The following is a 20,066-nucleotide window of genomic DNA, read 5'->3' as shown; positions in this document are numbered from 1 at the left end:
GGGGAGACGGGTTAAATGGGTGATGGGTATTAAGGAGAGCACTTGTGATTAGCACTGGAGTGTTCTATAGTGATGAATCACTGACTTCTACTCCTTGAAACTAATATTACACTGTATGTTAACTAACTGGAGTTTAAATAAAAACTTGAAACTACAAAAAAGAAAGAAGGAAAGAAAGAAAAAAGGAGAGAAAAAAGAAGAAAAGAAAAAGTACTCCAAATGAGAGTTGGAACCGCCAGGAATGTCGTAGAAAAAAATGTCCACATTCATGTCTTTTGGGACCCTTGCAAGGCTAAGATTTTCAGATATTTTTAGAGAATGCCAGTCACTTTATCATATTTAAAAGAACAAATTCCAAGTTATAGTGTTAAGCTACAAAAGATTTATGATACTAGTTAAAAAACACTAAAAAGATTTTTGTTTGAAATATGCCACTTAAATGAGATACCAAAGACTGAAACAAAAATGTCAAAGCACAATTCTTATTAGATTGTGGTGAGATTCTTCTCAAGCTGTAGAACAATTTCCTTTAAGGTAGGATCCTCTGCCCAATTGGCTTTACTTCCTAATATGAGGTTCTGTAATAAAAAAAGAAAAAAAAATTATCTTAAAGTTATAAGTATGTTTAAAAATTTAACAAAATTTTTAAAAATCCTTTCACTAAATTTTTAAAAAGATTTTGAGAAAACAAGAGAGCACACATGTGCACACACACTGTATTTTTTTAATAGAGATATAATTGACACAGTTTCATATAAGTTGAAGGTGTACAGTGGGTTGATTTGATGACCATGGCATTAGCTTACATCTCCATTGTGTCACAAAATTATTTCTTTTTTGTGGTGAGAGCAACTTTGAAGGATATAATATATAATAATATTGTTACCTATAATCACAATGCTGTGCATTGCGTGGGGGAAGAGGAGGGAGAAGCAGGCTCGTCACTGAGCAGAGAGCCCAATGACCCTGGGATCATGACCTGCGCCAAAGGCACTTAACTGACTGAGCCACCCGGGGGCCCCTTTTTTCACTAATCTTATCAAATTTATCTTTACCAAACTAGGTGTAGGTATCTACTCCATGAAAAACTTACATTCTTGGGGCATGTGGGCGGCTCAGTTAGTTAAGGGTCTGACTTGGTTTTGGCTCATGTCCTAATCTTGCAGTAGTGAGACAGAACCACCCCTGCCCTCCTCAGCCCACCCTCAGTGAAGTTTGCTGCTTTAGATTCCCTCTCCCTCTCTGTCTGCCCCCTCCTCCCACTTATGCATGCTCTCTTTCTTTCTCAAATAAATGAATAAATAAAATCTATTTAAAAAAATAAAAAATACATTCTTGTATCCTCATTTCCACTTTCAATAAGGGCCTAGCCTTAATCCCCATAATGCTAGGAATGTTTAAAATATTTTTTTTGGCTGCATCAGTTTTTGTAGATAGCTTTTACATAGTAAGGATTTTTGCAATGTATTCTAGATTAAAGAAAAAAGACTGTAGCTATGGTTCAGTCAGTTTGCACTTCTACAGTGAAAAATGGTTTAAACATACTGTTATGCCCTATTTATTAAAAAAAACAACAAAAAACTATGGCTCAATGATACCAAGTTACGTTTTTTTTTTTAAGATTTTATTTATTTATTCATGATAGAGATAGAGAGAGAGGCAGAGACACAGGCAGAGGGAGAAGCAGGCTCCATGCCGGGAGCCCGACGTGGGACTCGATCCCAGGACTCCAGGACCGCGCCCTGGGCCAAATGCAGGTGCTAAACCACTGAGCCACCCAGGGATCCCCCTGATACCAAGTTACTAATTCAAATTCTGTTTAAATAGATTTTAGAATTGTATTTTTATGTATAAAAGTATTTAAACCTTTGGCCTACACATGGCACATTCTTGCTATAGGGCTAGTGTATATAAATCTAATTAAATTTACAAAAGCAAGAGGAAGTAAGCATTCAAATATGACTGAACCCATTAGGGGCATGAGCTCCTTATGTAGCCAAAGCTATACTCTGCTTAACAAAGTAATGATTTCACTAAATCAAAATTAACACTAAGAGGATATGAATAAAAATTAAGAAAGACAAAATAGGGATCCCTGGGTGGCACAGTGGTTTGGCGCCTGCCTTTGGCCCAGGGCGCGATCCTGGAGACCCGGGATCAAATCCCACGTCGGGCTCCCGGTGCATGGAGCCTGCTTCTCCCTCTGCCTCTCTCTCTCTCTCTCTCTCTGTGACTATCATAAATAAATTAAAAAATTAAAAAAAAAAAAAAAAAAAGAAAGACAAAATAGGGATCCCTGGGTGGCGCAGTGGTTCGGCGCCTGCCTTTGGCCCAGGGCGCGATCCTGGAGACCCGGGATCAAATTCCACGTCGGGCTCCCGGTGCATGGAGCCTGCTTTTCCCTCTGCCTGTGTCTCTGCCTCTCTCTCTCTCTCTGTGCGACTATCATAAATAAATAAAAATTAAAAAAAAAAAAAGACAAAATAATACAAGTACCAAAGCAGCAGGAACAACATGCCAAAGAAAATTAAAGTGATCCTGTACTTATAATGCAATCCTCCACTGGAGGCTAGTGGTGGACTTCCTTACTCCTAGTAACCCACTACTATTAAAAAGTAGATTTAAGACCTGATGAAGAGGGGCACCTGGGTGGCTTAGTTGGTTAAGTGTCCAACTCTTGGTTTTGGCTCAGGTCAAGATCTTAGGGTCATGAGATCAAGCCCACAACAGCTCTATGCTCAGTGTGGAGTTAGCTTGAGATTATTTCCCCCTACTTCTGCTATCCCTCCCTTACCCCCCGGTTATGTTCACTTCTCTTAAATTAAAAAAAAAAAAAAAAAAAAAGACTTTAGGAAGATTTTCTTATGGTCAGATAAAAGAATTCATATTCTACAAGGATATGCTTCACACATAATATTTGCTCCACGGATAATAGGCAATTTTAACTGTATATCTTCATCATTGAAATCTGGTAATTTAAGTATTTTATAGTTTGAGATATTTTATAATTCAAAAGAGCAATGAAAACTCTTCAGAATAAAGGAACACATAAAGTTTAAGAGGTGATGTACTAACAACTACCAACATTAACTGAGAATTTACTTGGACCAGACATTATGCTAAACAGATTAACATGAATTCTCTTCTTTAGCCTTTTTTTTTTTTTTTTTTTTTATGATAGTCACACACAGAGAGAGAGAGAGAGAGGCAGAGACATAGGCAGAGGGAGAAGCAGGCTCCATGCACCGGGAGCCCGACGTGGGATTCGATCCTGGGTCTCCAGGATCGCGCCCGGGGCCAAAGGCAGGCGCTAAACCGCTGCGCCACCCGGGGATCCCTCTTCTTTAGCTTTTACAAGCTCTCTTTCTAAACAGGGAAACTGATATGTAGAAAACTTTAATAATAATTTGTTCAAGATTTGCAACTATTAAGTTGCAGTAGGATCATAATTCTAGATTCCCATCACTTCCATCCATGTTTTCCCTTACCTTCCAAGTTCAAGTTCTAATACTCTCCACCCCACCATTAAACCTATCTCCACAGAGCTGATAAAAATCACCCCACTTATAAATGCCTAAGATGTAATCACAATGAAAAGTCAAAGCTTTGAACATTAAGTACACATAAGTTCTAAATATATGTAAACAGACTACTATCTAGTATTGAATTCATGATTTTTTTCAGGATCAAAGATTAACTAAAAGCAAATCTGAAAGTAACAGAACAATCATTTTTTTTTTTTTAATTTTTATTTATTTATGATAGTCACAGAGAGAGAAAGAGAGGCAGAGACACAGGCAGAGAGAAGCAGGCTCCATGCACCGGGAGCCCGACGTGGGAATCGATCCTAGGTCTCCAGGATCGCGCCCTAGGCCAAAGGCAGGCGCCAAACCACTGCGCCACCCAGGGATCCCAACAATCATTTTTTTAACAAAAAAATTTTTAAGATTTTATTTTTATTTATTTATTCATGAGAGACACAGAGAGAGGCAGAGACACAGGCAGAGGGAGAAGCAGCCTCCCTGTGGGGAGCCCGATGTGGGACTCGATCCCAGGATGCTGGGATCACGCCCTGAGCCGGAGGCAGACACTCAACTGCTGAGCCACCCAGGCGTCCCCATCAATTTTATTTTTTTTAAAGACTTTAGGGGGATCCCTGGGTGGCTCAGCAGCTTAGCGCCCGCCTTCAGCCCAGGGCGTGATCCTGGGGTCCCGGGATCGAGTCCCACGTCGGGGCTCCGTGTATGGGGCCTGCATCTCCCTCTACCTGTGTCTCTGCCTCTCTCTCTGTGTCTCTCATGAATAAATAAATAAAATCTTTAAAAAAAAAAAAAAGACTATTTATTTATTTATTTATTTATTTATTTATTTATGACAGACACACACACACACACACACACGGAGAGACAGAGACACAGGCAGAGGGAGAAGCAGGCTCCATGCAGGAAGCCGGATGTGGGACTCGATCCCGTGACTCCAGGATCACACCCTGGGCTGAAGGCGGCACTAAACCGCTGGGCCACAGGGGCTGCCCAGAACCATCATTTTTAACAAGTTCTTTACCTCCTTTCCTAATTTATCTAAATGTTACCTGGAACACGTTTTGAATAACTGTAGTAATTTGTATCTCCATCTTCAGGTTTCGTTGCATGGCCTTTATCTTGTTTGAATTTTCCATATTGGCCAAATCATCCTTCTGTTTGTTCTTTTCAGTCTGTATTTCTAACAGTTTATTTTCTGAAGATTGTTTTAATTCTATTAGATTAAAAAAAAAAAGATACTATATATAACAACTCCTACAAACAAGAGTCTGGAAAAATAGTGAAGCAGAATAGCTCCTGACTGTTTCAGTCAACAGAAAATATTTCATAGGCATCATTTCAGGTTGCAGTTCCATTTTGATCTGAAAATGACTTGCTTGGTGAAAAATACCAATATTTTGACTTTGACACTATACTTTACTGTATTATTTGATTTTTTCCCCCTGAGAATATATTAATTTTGTGATTTAAAGTTCTAAAACAATAAAATTGAATCAAGCAAAATACATTTTATATACTATTTTTAAAGAGACCATGTGCAAAATTTTAAGAAAATTTGAAAATTAAGAAATTTCTCAATGGCTGAGATAACTGGCCTTATCAATCTCTACAGTAAGTGAAAATGTTTTCTACAGAAAACAAAAACAAAACTGTTCTACATACCTAATCTCTTCTTTCTAACATCAAGCAGTTTTTCCTCCAAATCCCAAGATTCCTGAAAAAGTGAAGGCACATTACCTAAGAACAAACCTGTAACACTTACATCACTCAATTTTATCTATTAATTCATGTTTTCCCAACCTCCAATTTTTAATCTCTTTATTTCCATACCAAAAAATAACTATATACAATATGGTTGCCAGCAACAGGTTACTGAAATCATGAGAATGCATAAGCAACCCAATGTGCAGTTACCTGGTGTGATTTCATTATTAATTTGTTTAGTTTTAATACATGTTTCATGTTATCCATGAGCACACTGAAAAGGAATAAAAAATGATTTGTTAACCTTAATTAAAATTATAAAATTAAAAAAGTAAATATTATCATGAATGAACAAATCAATTATATATTTCCTTTCATGAAATTTATTATATACTTCAATAGAAAATTATCTTTTAACAAAATAAACTAAGAAAACTTTGATGTAAAGTAAATTTCTGTTTAAAATTAGAGATGCAGGGGCACCTGGGTGGCATAGTCAGTTAAGTGTCTGACTTGGTTTCAGCTTGGGTCATGATCTCAGGGCCATGAGATCAAGTCCCATATTGAGCTCTACACTCAGCCCAGAGTCTGCTTAAGATTCTCTCTCCCTCTGCCCCTCCCCACTGTGTTCGTGCTTTCTCTCAAATAAACAAATAAATATTTAAATTAGATGCAAAAAATAAATTAACAAAAATAAAATTAGAGATGCAGTTCCCTAGAAAAATAAAAAATCTGAAATTTAGGTATGTATGAACCTTTCTAAAAATATCCTAATAATAGACTTTATTTTTAAGAGCTATTTTAGGTTCACACCAAAACTGAATGGAAGGTAAGCCCATAGGCCCCTGACTCCTACCACACACAGCCTCAATTATCATCATCCTCCACCAGAAAGGTCCATTCATCACAAATGATGAATCTACATTTAACATATTATCATCCAAATCCTATAATTTATTTATTTTTTATTTTTATTTTTTTTCAAATCCCATAATTTACAGTAGGGTTCATTCTTGGTGGTGTACATTCTATGGGTTTGACAAATGTATAAAGACATGTATTCACCATTATAGCACCACAGATAATAGTACATGTATTCACCATTATAGCACCACAGATAATAGTTTCACTGAATATTCAAGCTGCTTTTTACCCTCATGTCTTCAGCAAGTATTTCTGAGTACCTACTACATGCTAGACATATGCCAGGGACCAAGATAGTAAAACAAATAAAACACCAAGAGGAAAGAATCTGCTGAAAGAGAAAAATAAATCCACAACTATAATATGGCTTCATTATAACCAGTAATAAATATGAACCACTTAAAGAGTTGTGCACAGAGTAGAACAAGGGAAACCCTTGATCTTAAACACATGAAATAATTACCTGGATTGCCTACATCAACTAGTTTGGTATAACTGGAGCCAAACAGTGTGAAATAAGACTGGGTAAGAACAATGGCTCTTATACTTCAAAGTGCCACCATCCCTTGGGAGGATGTTAAATGTGGATCACCAGGTGACCCTGACTATGCCCATTTGTCTTCAGAGACTGAGTCAGTAGGTTTGGGATGGGACCAGCAATGTGATCACCATGATAATACTAATCATTCTGGGGCAGCCCCGGTGGCGCAGCGGTTTAGCGCTGCCTGCAGCCCAGGGCGTGATCCTAGAGACCTGGGATCGAGTCCCGCGTCGGGCTCCTGCATGGAGCTTGCTTCTCCCTCCTCCTGTGTCTCTGCCTCTCTCTCTCTCTGTGTCTATAATAAATAAATAAATCTTTAAAAAAAAATACTAATCATTCTGATAATCAGCCAGGCACGAAACACTGCACAAGTTTATTGAGGAGGCTGAAAATGTGAATCTCTGCATAGACCTGGGAAAGCTAAACTCATTTTCTACTAGTTACAGCTATACTGGTTTGTAAACTTAAAAACTTGCTTAAAGGGGATCCCTGAGTGGGTCAGAGGTTTGGCACCTGCCTTCGGCCCAGGGTGTGATCCTGGAATCCTGGGATCGAGTCCCATGTCAGGCTCCCTGCATGGAGCCTGCTTCTCCCTCTGCCTATGTCTCTGTCTCTCTCTCTCATGAATAAATGAATAAAATCTTAAAAAAAAAAAAAAAAAAACTTGCTTAAAGGCACTACCTCAGCCTTTTTGGCCTTTCTGTTCCCTTTGGGTGTCAATCCTGTACCTCTTTAATTCATTATTTTTTTAATTCATTATTTTTAAAGATTTTATTTACTGGGCAGCCCGGGGGCTCAGCAGTTTAGCGCCCCCTTCAGCCCAGGGTGTGATCCTAGAGACCTGGGATTGAATCCCATTGTCGGGCTCCCTGCATGGGGCCTGCTTCTCCCTCTGCCTGTGTCTCTGCCTCTCTCTCTCTCTGTGTGTCTCTAATAAATAAATAAAATCTTAAAAAAAAAAAGATTTTATTTACTTATTCATTAGAGAGAGAGAGAGAGGCAGAGACATAGGCAGAGGGACACCAGGCTTTCCATGGGGAGCCTGATGTGGGACTTGATCCCAGGACTCTGGGATCATGACCTGAGCTAATGGCAGACATTCAACCATTGAGCTATCCCGGCGCCCCTAACTCAAGATTGTTTAAACCTCACCCTCTACGGAGGAGCAATTGTTAGAGGTCTCAAATTCAGATTTTAGGTTTTATGTATTCCTGGAGTTAAATGGAATATAGGGAGAACGCATTATCCAGCCTGAACTAAAATACTCAGGAAGGGGAAGTGTCCAGATGCATCTTAGCACTTTTACGATACAATGTAGGGAATCTTTTAATCACAAGATTTTTTTTTTTTTTTTATTTATGATAGTCACGAGAGAGAAGAGAGGCAGAGACATAGGCAGAGGGAGAAGCAGGCTCCATGCACCGGGAGCCTGATGTGGGATTCGATCCCCGGTTTCCAGGATCGCGCCCTGGGCCAAAGGCAGGCGCCAAACCGCTGCGCCACTGAGGGATCCCTAATCACAAGATTTTATTAGAACTTTGAGAAATAAGAACACAGGTAAGGAGGTAAGGCCCCTGAGGCCAGACACAAAGGACCAGATTATAGAGAACCTTGACTGCCAGAGTTTAATTTTATATTCCTTGGCAAATACTGTAACATATACAAGTTCATTTCTGCCAGTGAAAAACGAGGCATATACTTCTTGTCTCATTCCTCTCACTGGGTTATTGGACAAATGAGACAGCCCTATTCCTGTTTTACAGTAAATACTGAACAAAAGTTAACTTTCAAAATATTCCTTCAAAATTTTCAAACTAGGGCAGCCCGGGTGGCTCAGCGGTTTAGCACCGCCTTCAGCCTAGGGCCTGATCCTGGACACCCGGGATCGAATCCCACATCAGGCCACCTGCATGGAGCCTGCTTCTCTCTCTGCCTGTGTCTCTGCCTCTCTCTCTGTCTCTGTGTCTCTCATGAATAAATAAAACTAAAAAACTAAAAAAAATTTTTTTTTCAAACTAGCTGGCTAAAAATCTCCATTGCTTCTTAGTGTTGCAATCCAAACAAAAGGTTAGCCAGACTGTAAAAATTATAATGCGGAATATGACCCACTAAAATTCTGTCAATTTTCTTATTCCCCAGAAAAAGGTGTTTAGCACTGACAGCAAATTAAAAAAAAATCAGAAAACTCAAGTCATTATGCAAATCTCCCATCTTATTCTCAGCTTTAACAAATTCAGAAAAAAAGACAAAAGAGAAAAAAAAAAAACGTACCTAGTCTTGGGGTCAATTTTCTCCAGGTTTTTTTGAAGTGCAATCGAGAGCTGCATCCTACAATGCAAGGAAAAAAGCTCGCATTTTAAAACATGGATAACACTTGTGGTTCATTGAAAAGAAAAATGTAAACATGACAAGTTAAAGATTGATTTATTCTTATTTTTTTTAAAGATTTTATTTATTTATTCATGAGAGACACAGAGAGAGAGCAAGGCAGAGACACAGGCAGAGGGAGAAGCAGGCTCCATGCAGGAAGCCCGACGTGGGACTCAATCCCAGGACTCCAGGATCACGCCCTGGGCAGAAAGCAGGCGCTAAACCGCTGAGCCACCAGGACCGCCCTTTTGATTTCTTTTTAAATGTAACGTAAACCATAAGAAGGTTTTTAAACACTACTGTATGGGAAATACTTTGATAAAGAAGTCACAGAAATGGAAAAATAACAAGATGTGGTTGTGCACGGCTAGGCTGAGGGACTGATTAGACTGGAAATCAGCCTGAGCTTTGCTCTCCAACCCATCCACCTTCGTGCAGGGCTGAGAGGAAGCATTAAGGCACCACAGAGATCAGCACAGGCCTGAAATGGAGTTGGGGAATACAAAGCCATACCTGAATGTAAACTTTAAAGGATACCTACATAAAAACAAACTGCATAAATTACTTTTAAATCCAAATAGCTAATAAGTAATAATGAAAAGGTTAGAGTCACTTCTTCCTTTCTGTCACACACAAAAAATGAATTCATTAAAATGAGATATCTTAATAGCTCTGAAGTCATCTTTAAAAATATGATCTAGGGCACATGGCTGGCTCAGTCTCTACAGCATGCAACACTTGGTTTAGAGGTGGTGAGTTCAAGCCCCAGGTAGGGCACAGAGATTACTTAAAACAAATTCATGAAAAATACATATTATCTATATAATGATAGAGGGAAAAATGTTCACTGCTAGAAGCAATCAAGAGGACTTTAACTAGTTTTCAATTAAATAAGAAATTCATCTGGAAAAAAAAAAAAAAAAAGAAATTCATCTGGGAAGGCCAGAAACACAAGGAAGTAATTTTAAGTCATTCACTTAATTGATATTAATTCAGATCACACATCTAAGAGATCACGTCTTATTAATGAATGTATACAAACACCTACCACAAAGCTTAAGAGATAGTAGAAACTCAAATATTTGTTGAATGAATTTTAAAATACAGATACAAAACCTGTATTAAAAATATATTAACTATTTGTTGGCAAATTGAACACCAATAAAAAATAAATTTATTAAAAAAAAATAAAATAAAATAAATAAAAATAAAAATATATTAAGGGTGCCTGGCTAGCTCCATCAGTAGAGCATGAGACTCTTGATCTTGGGGTTGTGAGTTCAAACTCCATGTTGGGTGAAGAGAGGACTTAAAAATAAAATCTTCTAAAAAAATAGGAAAATGTATATATTTAAACTTGGTGACAATTCTTTTACTTGATTAATAGTTACTGCAATAATCGAATCCATATAATCCTTTGAAACACTGGATGAAATTTAAACTCACCCTTCTATTTCCTTGACTGATATTTTCTTATTAAGTCAACCTTATGTAACTACTTCAAATGAAGGTATTAATGAATGACATAACTTTTCTCTCAGGGCACAAAATTCGTTTACCCATTACCTAATGATCATTTCACTTGATGAGTCATTTAGACTAATTAAAATATTCCCTCCACCTCAAATCATACCCATTTTGCATTCAGTTCACAATGCTTATATCTAAAATGTAATAATTACCTGTCTAATGCAAGCTTTTTCATTTCAAAAGCAGTTTTCACTTCTTCAACTTCCTTTTCCAGGTCTTCAATTTTACTATCGAAGCATAAACAAAAAAATTTCAGCAATATCAAAAAAATTCCCTGTTGGCATAAATATAGAAAGTAAACCTTTGAAAAAAGTAAAATGGCCCTATCCAGATAAAATTATTCTACAGGCTCCCCACCCTGATGCATTTATAGATTAGGTAAACAGATGCCTCTGAGATACTTAACTAGTCATCTTGTGAAGGGGAATGCCAGAAGCTAATGTGACCACTCAGATACATGTTAAGTCCATCCCCTGTATCAACTTCTCAGTATATGCATGAAAAATTACTTGGAAAAATAAAGACAAAAATAAAGAAAGGTAATGGTATAAGATGGATAATAATATCAAACGTTAGTAAAAAACAAAATTCAAAAATATGACATACGCTTCAATATGCTTATCTTGTATGAGTTGTTCTGGAGTTTTTTCTTCATCTACAAAGAAATAATTTTTTGAAGTTAGTAAGAGTTTAAAAAAGTACTGTCCAAAAGATATATAACGTAAGCCACAGGGAGGGGGAAAAAAAAGTAAGCTACAAATGTAAACAACACTTTAATTTTTAATTTCCATATTAACAAACAAGTAAAAATATTTCAATGTAACTTATTTCATAAAACCAATAGATCTAAAATATGTAATTAGGGCAGCCCAGGTGGCTTAGCGGTTTAGCAATCAAGGGCCTAATTTCTGGAGACCTGGGATCGAGTCCCACATTGGGTTCCCTACATGGAGCTTGCTTCACGAACTCTGCCTGTGTCTCTGTCTCTGTCTCTCTCCCTCATGAATAAATAAATAAAATCTTTATTTATGTAATTAATTTAAAATTACTAATGAAATATTTTATAATCCTTTCTTCTGTATTTTGCATTTATAGTCCTTTTCAAGGACTAACCACATTTCAAGTGTTCAAAGGTCACATGGAGCTAGTTGCTATATGGACAAGGTAGTTTCAGAATAATGGAAAATAGAAAAGGAGTAAAATATTAACATGAGCAATGTCAAAAAGATCACCTGTATGTCTATATGTTAGAAACAATCGGAAATCAAAAGGTAAAATTACAATGTACAATTACTTTCAAAAATATGAAATATTTAAGGATATATTTTTTAAAATTTCTATATCTCAAGACTTTTATTTTTTAAAATATTTTATTTATTCATGAGAGACTGTTCTGGAATTGGATAGTGGTAATAATTACCAATACTGTGAATATACTAAAACCTACTTAACTTGTACATTTTATGTTTTTTTATTTTTTTTATTTTTTATTTTTTTTTTTATTTTTTTTTTATTTTTTATTTTTTTTTTATGATAGGCACACAGTGAGAGAGAGAGAGGCAGAGACGCAGGCAGAGGGAGAAGCAGGCTCCATGCACCGGGAGCCCGATGTGGGATTCGATCCCGGGTCTCCAGGATCGCGCCCTGGGCCAAAGGCAGGCGCCAAACCGCTGCGCCACCCAGAGATCCCTGTTTTTTTATTTTTTTTTAAAGATTTACTTATTTTATTTATTTATGATAGAGAGAGAGAGAGAGAGGCAGAGACACAGGAGGAGGGAGAAGCAGGCTCCATGCCAGGAGCCCGACGTGGGACTTGATCCCGGGACTCCGGCGCCCTGGGCGAAAGGCGGGCACTAAACCACTGAGCCACCCAGGGATCCCCTTAACTTGTACATTTTAAAATGAATTTTATATTATATGAATTAAATCTCTTATTAAAAGAAAGTTGTCGGGATCCCTGGGTGGCGCAGCGGTTTGGCGCCTGCCTTTGGCCCAGGGCGTGATCCTGGAGACCCGGGATCGAATCCCACGTGGGCTCCCGGTGCATGGAGCCTGCTTCTCCCTCTGCCTGTGTCTCTGCCTCTCTCTCTCTCTGTGTGACTATCATAAAAAAATAAATAAATAAATATTTAAAAGAAAGTTGTCAGATACACACACCACACACATAAATACATATCATACAATGCTATTTACATCAAATTCTGGAACAGTGTTGTCCAAGAGAAATTTCTGCGATGGTAGAAATGTTTAATATCTGTGCTGGCCAACAGGGTAGTCACTAGACACATGTGGCTTTTGAGTATTTGATATGTAACTAGAGTAACTAAAGAACTGAATTTAAAATATTAATTTTAATTAATTTAACTCTACAGTTAAAGGCCACATGTAACTAATGGCTACTGTACTAAATAGCACAACTCTAGAAAGCAAATCTATAATAACAGAAATTATAATGGTGGTTGCTGGGGGTAAGGGTAGGGACTGACTGTGAAGTCAAACAAGGGAGGTGTAACAGAAATATTCTATATCTTGATTATGGAAATGGTTATATTGATATATACATTTGTCAAAATTCAACAAATTGTACTCTGAAAATGGATACACTTGCTGTAAAAAAAAATCCTTCAAGCAATAAAGTAACATATTCTTTTAAGGGTAAAGTAATTTTTTTTAAGCTTTATTTATTTATTCAGAGAGAGAGAGAGGCAGAGACACAGGCAGAGGGAGAAGCAAGCTCCATGCAGGGAGCCTGACGTGGGACTCAATCCCGGGGTCTCCAGGATCACACCCCGGGCTGCAGGAGGCGCTAAACCTCTGCGCCACGGGGGCCGCCCAAACTTTTGATATCTTTCTTCGAAGATTACAACCTCACTCCTTGCCTTGAAGCTATAATCTCCTTTAGTTGTAGAAACTCTACAGTGTGCGCTATAAAGCCTACTCAAGTTTTCAGATTTCATAATTCCTTTAAAAAGGGATGATATATAAAAAAAAAAAAGGGATGATATATAGATGGAAAACAAGGACTATATGAGAAGGTGGAGAATTTCTTAACACTTGGATTTTACTCTCATGTCATCTCAAAGACACCATTGGTGATCAAAATATTTAAAGGAACCCCTCCTTGTCACACCATTACTTCCTTCATCACATTTACCACACTTAATAATGATCTTCCAAGGTTTCTTTCCTTACCTGTTTTGCTACATAGAACTTAAGCTCCACTAAGGCAAATTCTGGCTTATTCAACACGTCTCCATGCCTAGTTAAGTGTCCCTAGCAAGGACATAATGAATACTTTAAAAATGATTTGAATGAATGCAGGAATATGTACAGAGACAATTTCTCAATGGTCCAAATTACTTTCTACCTTTCCCCCTCTACCTTGTCCTCTAAGAAGATACTCTGTTTTTATTATGTGAGCTCCCATGCCAGCAAAGAATTTGGCCATATCCTACCTTTCATCTATGATGAAACATCATAGTTTAATACAAAAAGCATGGATTTTGGAAACGAAACCATTAATTCCTCCAGGTGAAGGCAGTGACCTACTGGTCATTTTTGATGAAAGCATTATTGATATAATGGAAGGTCATGGCTTTGGAGGCAGGAAGGCGGGGATCCCTGGGTGGCTCAGCGGTTTAGCGCCTTGGCCCAGGGCGCAATCCTGGAGTCCCGGGATCGAGTCCCACATCGGGCTCCCTGCAAGGAGCCTGCTTCTCCCTCTGCCTGTGTCTCTGTCCCTCTCTCTCTCTCTCTAATAAATAAATAAATAAATAAACAAACAAACAAATAAATCTTAAAAAAAAAAAAATGGAGACAGGAAGGCCTGATTCATATGCCAGTTTCATAAATTACTAGTTAATACTAGCAGAAAAGAGGCCAGGGGGCCCATTTCTCATAGTCCTGGTTTTTGTTGTTGTTGTTGTTTTGCATAAAAAAGACTAGAAAGCCTGGAATATCAAATGGACAACACACTAGAACTGCCTTTGGATCTATGGCCTTATAAAAGAATCTGAGCAGAGCCCAAAAAGTTCCTAAGTTAAACATGTATTCAGGTGAAGTGACTAAATCATCTATGTGGCCTCCTTGGGTTTTCTGCAATTCTTGCTTCAACCTAAGTATTATTTGGATTTATTCTTTAAGTCTATTTCACAGAGAAAGAGTCAACAAAACCTCTCTTTGTGATCCAAGGGCTTAAAAATTAGGTCACAATAATAGTTATTACTTTAGGAGCCTTAAACCATTATTTTACTACTGTCTTGCTCCCTAAGCTTCTGGATTTTAAAAGTTAAATATACATTTTTCCAGGGGTAGGGTGGCTCAGTCAGTTAAGAGTCTGCTTTCACCTCAGGTCACAATCCCAGGGTCTTGGGATAGAGCTCTGCATCAAACTCCCTGCTCAGTGGGGAGTCTGCGTATCCCTCTCTCTCTCCTCATACTTGTTCTTTCTTGGTCTCTCTCAAATAAATAAGTAAAAAAAAATTTTTTTTTAAGATTTTATTTATTTATGGGAGAGAGAGAGAGAGAGAGAGAGAGATAGGCAGAGACACAGGCAGAGGGAGAAGCAGGCTCCATGCAGGGAACCCGACGTGGGACTCGATCCCAGGACTCCAGGATCATGCCCTGGGTGGAAGGCAGGTGCTAAACGCTGAGCCACCCAGGGATCCCAATAAAAATTTTTTAAAAATTTAATTTTTTCAGGGTTTAAAATCAAAATTATCATTCATATCTTTAAGCTAATCTGCCTCTCATTCCTATCTTCCAGTGTTTCTCAAAGTATAGATCTTAAATCACTGGCTTAACAATCATTTGATCTAATTTAATCTCCAAGCTGTTCATAATCAAGTTCTAGGAATCCTTCCCACAGAAATTTCCCATTCTCTGATTAACAGAACCTAATTGTCTTGCATTATTATTTAGGGTTTCTATTTCCTGAATTCCTAACAAGTTCCTAAGGGACAGGGCAAGCCTGTCTTTTGCTTCTTACATAGTATAGTACAGCATTATGCTGACACTCCCATTCCCTAAATAAGCAACTTTTTGTAAAGTTGATTTTCTTTTCTCTAGAATACTGTTCATCACCACGCTCATAAAAACTTATTTGAAAATGAAAATACTTACTTGCATCAACCATTGATTTATATTCCAAGAGTTGTTGTTTTGTCTGTGCTCTTAGCCTGGAAAAGAGAAGTCATATATATATATTTTTAAGATTTTATTTATTTATTCATGAGAGATACACACACACAGAGGCAGAGACACGGGCAGAGAGAGAAGCAGTCTCCATGCAGGGAGCCTGATGTGGGATTCGATCCGGGGACTCCAGGATCATGCCCTGAACCAAAGGCAGATGCTTAACCACTGAGCCACCTGTGTATCCGTTTTTTTTTTTTTTTTTTTTTTAAGTAAACTGTACCCCAAACATGGGGCTTGAACTCAAAACCCTGACACGAAGAGTTGCACGCTCTACTGACTAAACCAGTCAGATGCCCTAGAAAGTATTTATAGAGGTTTTACTCTTTACTATATGATAAACCAACTCACCTTTTTCAGAAGTTCATGTAATAAAATGAGTGTAAGTAAACTCAGCAATAAGTCTTCTAGTTTGACCTTATTTATTTATTTATTTATTTATTTATTTAAAAATTTTTATTTATTCATGAGAGATACACAGAGAGGGAAGCAGAGACACAAGGGAGGGAGAAGCAGGCTCCACACAGGGAGCCCAACATGGGACTCCATCCTGGGTCTCCAGGATCAGGCCCTGGGCTGAAGGCAGTGCTAAACCGCTGAGCCACCCTGGCTGCCCGATCTAATTTATTTAAAGTGGGTATAGAGTGTTCCAGTTGAAGATGGTGATGTAGGAAAACTATGTCCCTCTCCACAGAACACACCAAATTACATCTATTAATTGCACAATTCCTCCTGAAGAACTAAGGGCTGACTAAACACTAATGAATAACCAAAGATAGATAGAACAGAAAAACAGGGAGAGAGATAGGAAACATGCCATGTTTTGAAAAAGTAACTAATATATACAGCCATAGCTCTAGTCAGCCAGCAAAACTCACCAAACACACAGTCTGCACAGGGGATACCATACACAAGATGACTCCTTCAAGTTTAGGAGAAGTACCTGTTTACCTACTCCATAGAAACAAACATAAAAACTCAAGCAAAATGGGGAGATGGAGGAATATGCTCCAAAAGAAAGAACAAGAAAACTCAGACAAAGAACTAAATGAAACAGAGGTAAACAGTAGTCTATGGCTATACCACCCTGAACGCGCCCAATCTCGTCAGAGGTAAACAGTAAGCCTGAAAAAAAAATTAAAGTAATGATTTTAAAGATACTCACTGGGCTGGAGAAAAGAGTGGAAGAACTCAGTGAGACCTTCAATAACAAGACAGAAAATATTAAAAGAAACCAATGAGAGTTGAAGAATGCAATAACTGAAAACACACACACATACATACACACACACACGAAAGTCAACAGTAGATGAAAGGATCAGAAGAATCTATCAGTGATCTGGAAGACAGGGTAATGGACAGCATACAAGCAGAAGAACTCAAAAAGTTTAAAAAATGTAAATAGATTAAGAAATCTTTTGGACAATATCAAGCAAACATTTACATTAATGGGATCCAGAAAAAGATGAGAGAGAAAGGCGTAGAAAAGTTATGTAAAGGAATAATAGCTGAAAACTTCCCTAACCTAGGAGAAGAAATAGATATCCAAGTCCAAGAAGCACAGAGTTCCAAACCAGGTAAATCCAAGGAGTTCCAGACCATAGCACATAAAAATTGAAATGTCGAAGTTTAAAAATAAAAGGAGAATTTTTAAAGCAGCAAGAGAAAAAACATAAAGTACCTAGAAGGGAAAACATGAAGATATCAGCTGATTTTTCAGCAGAAACTTTGCAGGCCAGAAAGGAGTGGCATGATAAATTCATAGTGCTGAAAGGAAAAAAAAACTACAACCAAGTACCTGCAAGGTACTCAGATTTGAGGAGAGATTGAGTTTCCTAGACAAACAAAAGATAAAGAAGTTATCACCACTAAATCAGTGTTGTAAGATATGTTACAAGGGACTTCTTTAAGTGGAAAAGAAATGTCCAAATTAGACATAAAAAAAGATGAATAAGAAGATGTAAAATAAGACAACATATACATAAACTGTGGAGAAGGCAGTAAAAAGGGGAAAGAAGGGGGAAAAGAGATTTTTTCTTTTACTGTTTTTGCTTTTTTAAAATTTTTTTATTTATTTATGATAGTCACACACAGAGAGAGAGAGAGAGAGAGAGAGAGAGAGAGGCAGAGACACAGGCAGAGGGAGAAGCAGGCTCCATGCACTGGGAGCCCGATGTGGGATTCGATCCCGGGTCTCCAGGATCGCGCCCTGGGCCAAAGGCAGGCACCAAACCGCTGCGCCACCCAGGGATCCCCATGTTTTTGCTTTTTTTAGGATGTGTTTGAACTTGTGGATGACCACCAAATTAATATGGACTGCTATTTATTTGGATCTTATATATGAACCTCATGGTAACCACAATGATAGAAACACAAAAAATAAAGAGAAAAAAGCCAAACAAAACACTAGATTCATCAATCACAAAGAAAGAGAGCAAAAGAAGAAGAAAAAGAACAAAATCCAAAGTGAGTAGAAGAAAGAAATAATACAGATCAGAGCAGAAGTAAATGACACACTGACAATAAAAAAAAAAAAAAGCAATGAAACCAAAGAACTAGTTCTTTGAAAAGATGAACAAAATTGATAAGCCCTTAGCCAGGCTCATCAAGAAAAAAAGAGAAAGGATCCAAATAAATAAAATCAGAATCAAGAGAAGTAACTACCGACACCACAGAAATACAAAAGGTTATAAGAGCATACTATGAAAAATTATATGCCAAAATAATGGACAACCTAAAAGAAATAGCTAATTCCTCAAAACACACATCTTCCAAAACTGAACCAGGAAGAAATTAAAAATCCTTAATAGGTCAATTACAATATAAGAAAATTGAATTGGGGGCAGCCCCAGTTGCACAGCGGTTTAGCACCACCTGCAACCCAGCGTGTGATCCTGGAGACCGGGGATCCAGTCCCATGTCGGGCTCACTGTGTGGAGCCTGCTTCTCCCTCTGCCTGTGTCTCTGCCTCTCTTTCTCTCTGTGTCGCTCATGAATAAATAAAGAAAATCTTAAAAAAAAAAAAAAAAGAAAGAAAGAAGAAAATTGAATTGGTAATCAAAAACTACCAAAAGGAGTGCCTGGCTTGTGTAGTCAATTAAGTGTCCAACTCTGGGTTTTGGATCCAGTCCTGATCTCAGGGTTGTGAGATCAAGCCCCACATCGGGCTCTCCACTCAGTGTCGAGTCAGCCTGAGATTCTCTCTCCTTCTGCCTTTGCCCCTCCCAATCATGCTCTCTTTCTCTCTCTCAAATACGTAAATAAATCTTTGAAGAAAAAAAAAAAAAACAAAAAATTTCGGACTACAGCGATTCACAGATGAATCCTACCAGACATTTAAAGAAGAGTTAAGGGAGGAGGGGCAAGATGGCGGAAGAGTAGGGTCCCCAAATCACCTGTCCTCACCAAATTACCTAGATAACCTTCAAATCATCCTGAAAACCTACGAATTTGGCCTGAGATTTAAAGAGAGAACAGCTGACACGCTACAGTGAGAAGAGTTCGTGCTTCTATCAAGGTAGGAAGACGAGGAAAAAAGAAATAAACAAAAGGCCTCCAACGGGGAGGGGCCCCGCGAGGAGCCGGGCTGAGGCCGGGGCTGAGTGTCCCCAGGACAGGAGAGCCTCGTCCCGGAGACGCAGGAGCTGCACCGACCTTCCCGGGCGGAAAGGGGCTCACGGGGAGTTGGAGCAGGACCCAGGAGGGCGGGGGTGCCCTCGGGCTCCCTGGGACACTAACAGACACCTGCGCCCCGGGAGAGTGCGCCGAGCTCCCTAAGGGTTGTAGCGCGCACGGCGGGACCGGAGCAGCTTGGAGGGGCTCGGGCGGCGGCTCCGGGGAGAGGCGGCTGCGCGGCCGGAGCACGAATCCAACAGCGCAGGCCGGGAGCACAGGGCGCAGGGACACAGCCCAGGATCCGGCCGCCCCCCGGGACAGGCAAAGGCCGGGAGGGCTCAGGACAGCAAGGACGCTCCTGCCCCAAGCTGAGCAGATCAGCGGCCCCGCCCCGGAGCCTCCAGGCCCTGCAGATGGAGAGCTCCGGAATTCCTGTGGGAGCTGAATCCAGGTTTCCAGACCTGGCCAGGCCACTGCGGTTGTTCCTCCTGGGGCCTCACGGGGTAAACAACCCCCACTGAGCGCCGCACCAGGCTGGGGGCAGAGCAGCTCCCCCAAGTGCTAACACCTGAAAATCAGCACAACAGGCCCCTCCCCCAGAGGACCAGCTAGAAGGACAAGTTCCAGGGGAAGTCAAGGGACTTAAA

General features: G+C 39.1%; 1 protein-coding gene across 1 annotated transcript in view; it reads right to left on the bottom strand.

Annotated features, from left to right (window-relative positions):
- Window positions 1–308: 308 nt before the first annotated feature.
- The window catches only part of CENPH (centromere protein H), a 31,183-nt gene continuing 11,425 nt past the window's right edge, over window positions 309–20,066 (bottom strand). Inside the window, exons 2-9 of the mRNA XM_038530773.1 lie at window positions 15,733–15,788; window positions 11,218–11,266; window positions 10,764–10,838; window positions 8,983–9,039; window positions 5,457–5,520; window positions 5,205–5,256; window positions 4,592–4,755; window positions 309–578 (exon numbers count right to left, since the gene is read on the bottom strand). Coding sequence (XP_038386701.1) covers window positions 486–578; window positions 4,592–4,755; window positions 5,205–5,256; window positions 5,457–5,520; window positions 8,983–9,039; window positions 10,764–10,838; window positions 11,218–11,266; window positions 15,733–15,788 — 610 coding nt within the window. The 3' untranslated portion in view covers window positions 309–485. The remainder of the gene's footprint in view (window positions 579–4,591; window positions 4,756–5,204; window positions 5,257–5,456; window positions 5,521–8,982; window positions 9,040–10,763; window positions 10,839–11,217; window positions 11,267–15,732; window positions 15,789–20,066) is intronic.

Source organism: Canis lupus, chromosome 2 (assembly GCF_011100685.1).
Source record: "Canis lupus familiaris isolate Mischka breed German Shepherd chromosome 2, alternate assembly UU_Cfam_GSD_1.0, whole genome shotgun sequence".
Taxonomy (NCBI): Eukaryota; Metazoa; Chordata; class Mammalia; order Carnivora; family Canidae; genus Canis; species Canis lupus.
This window is presented reverse-complemented; position numbering and strand designations above follow the sequence as displayed.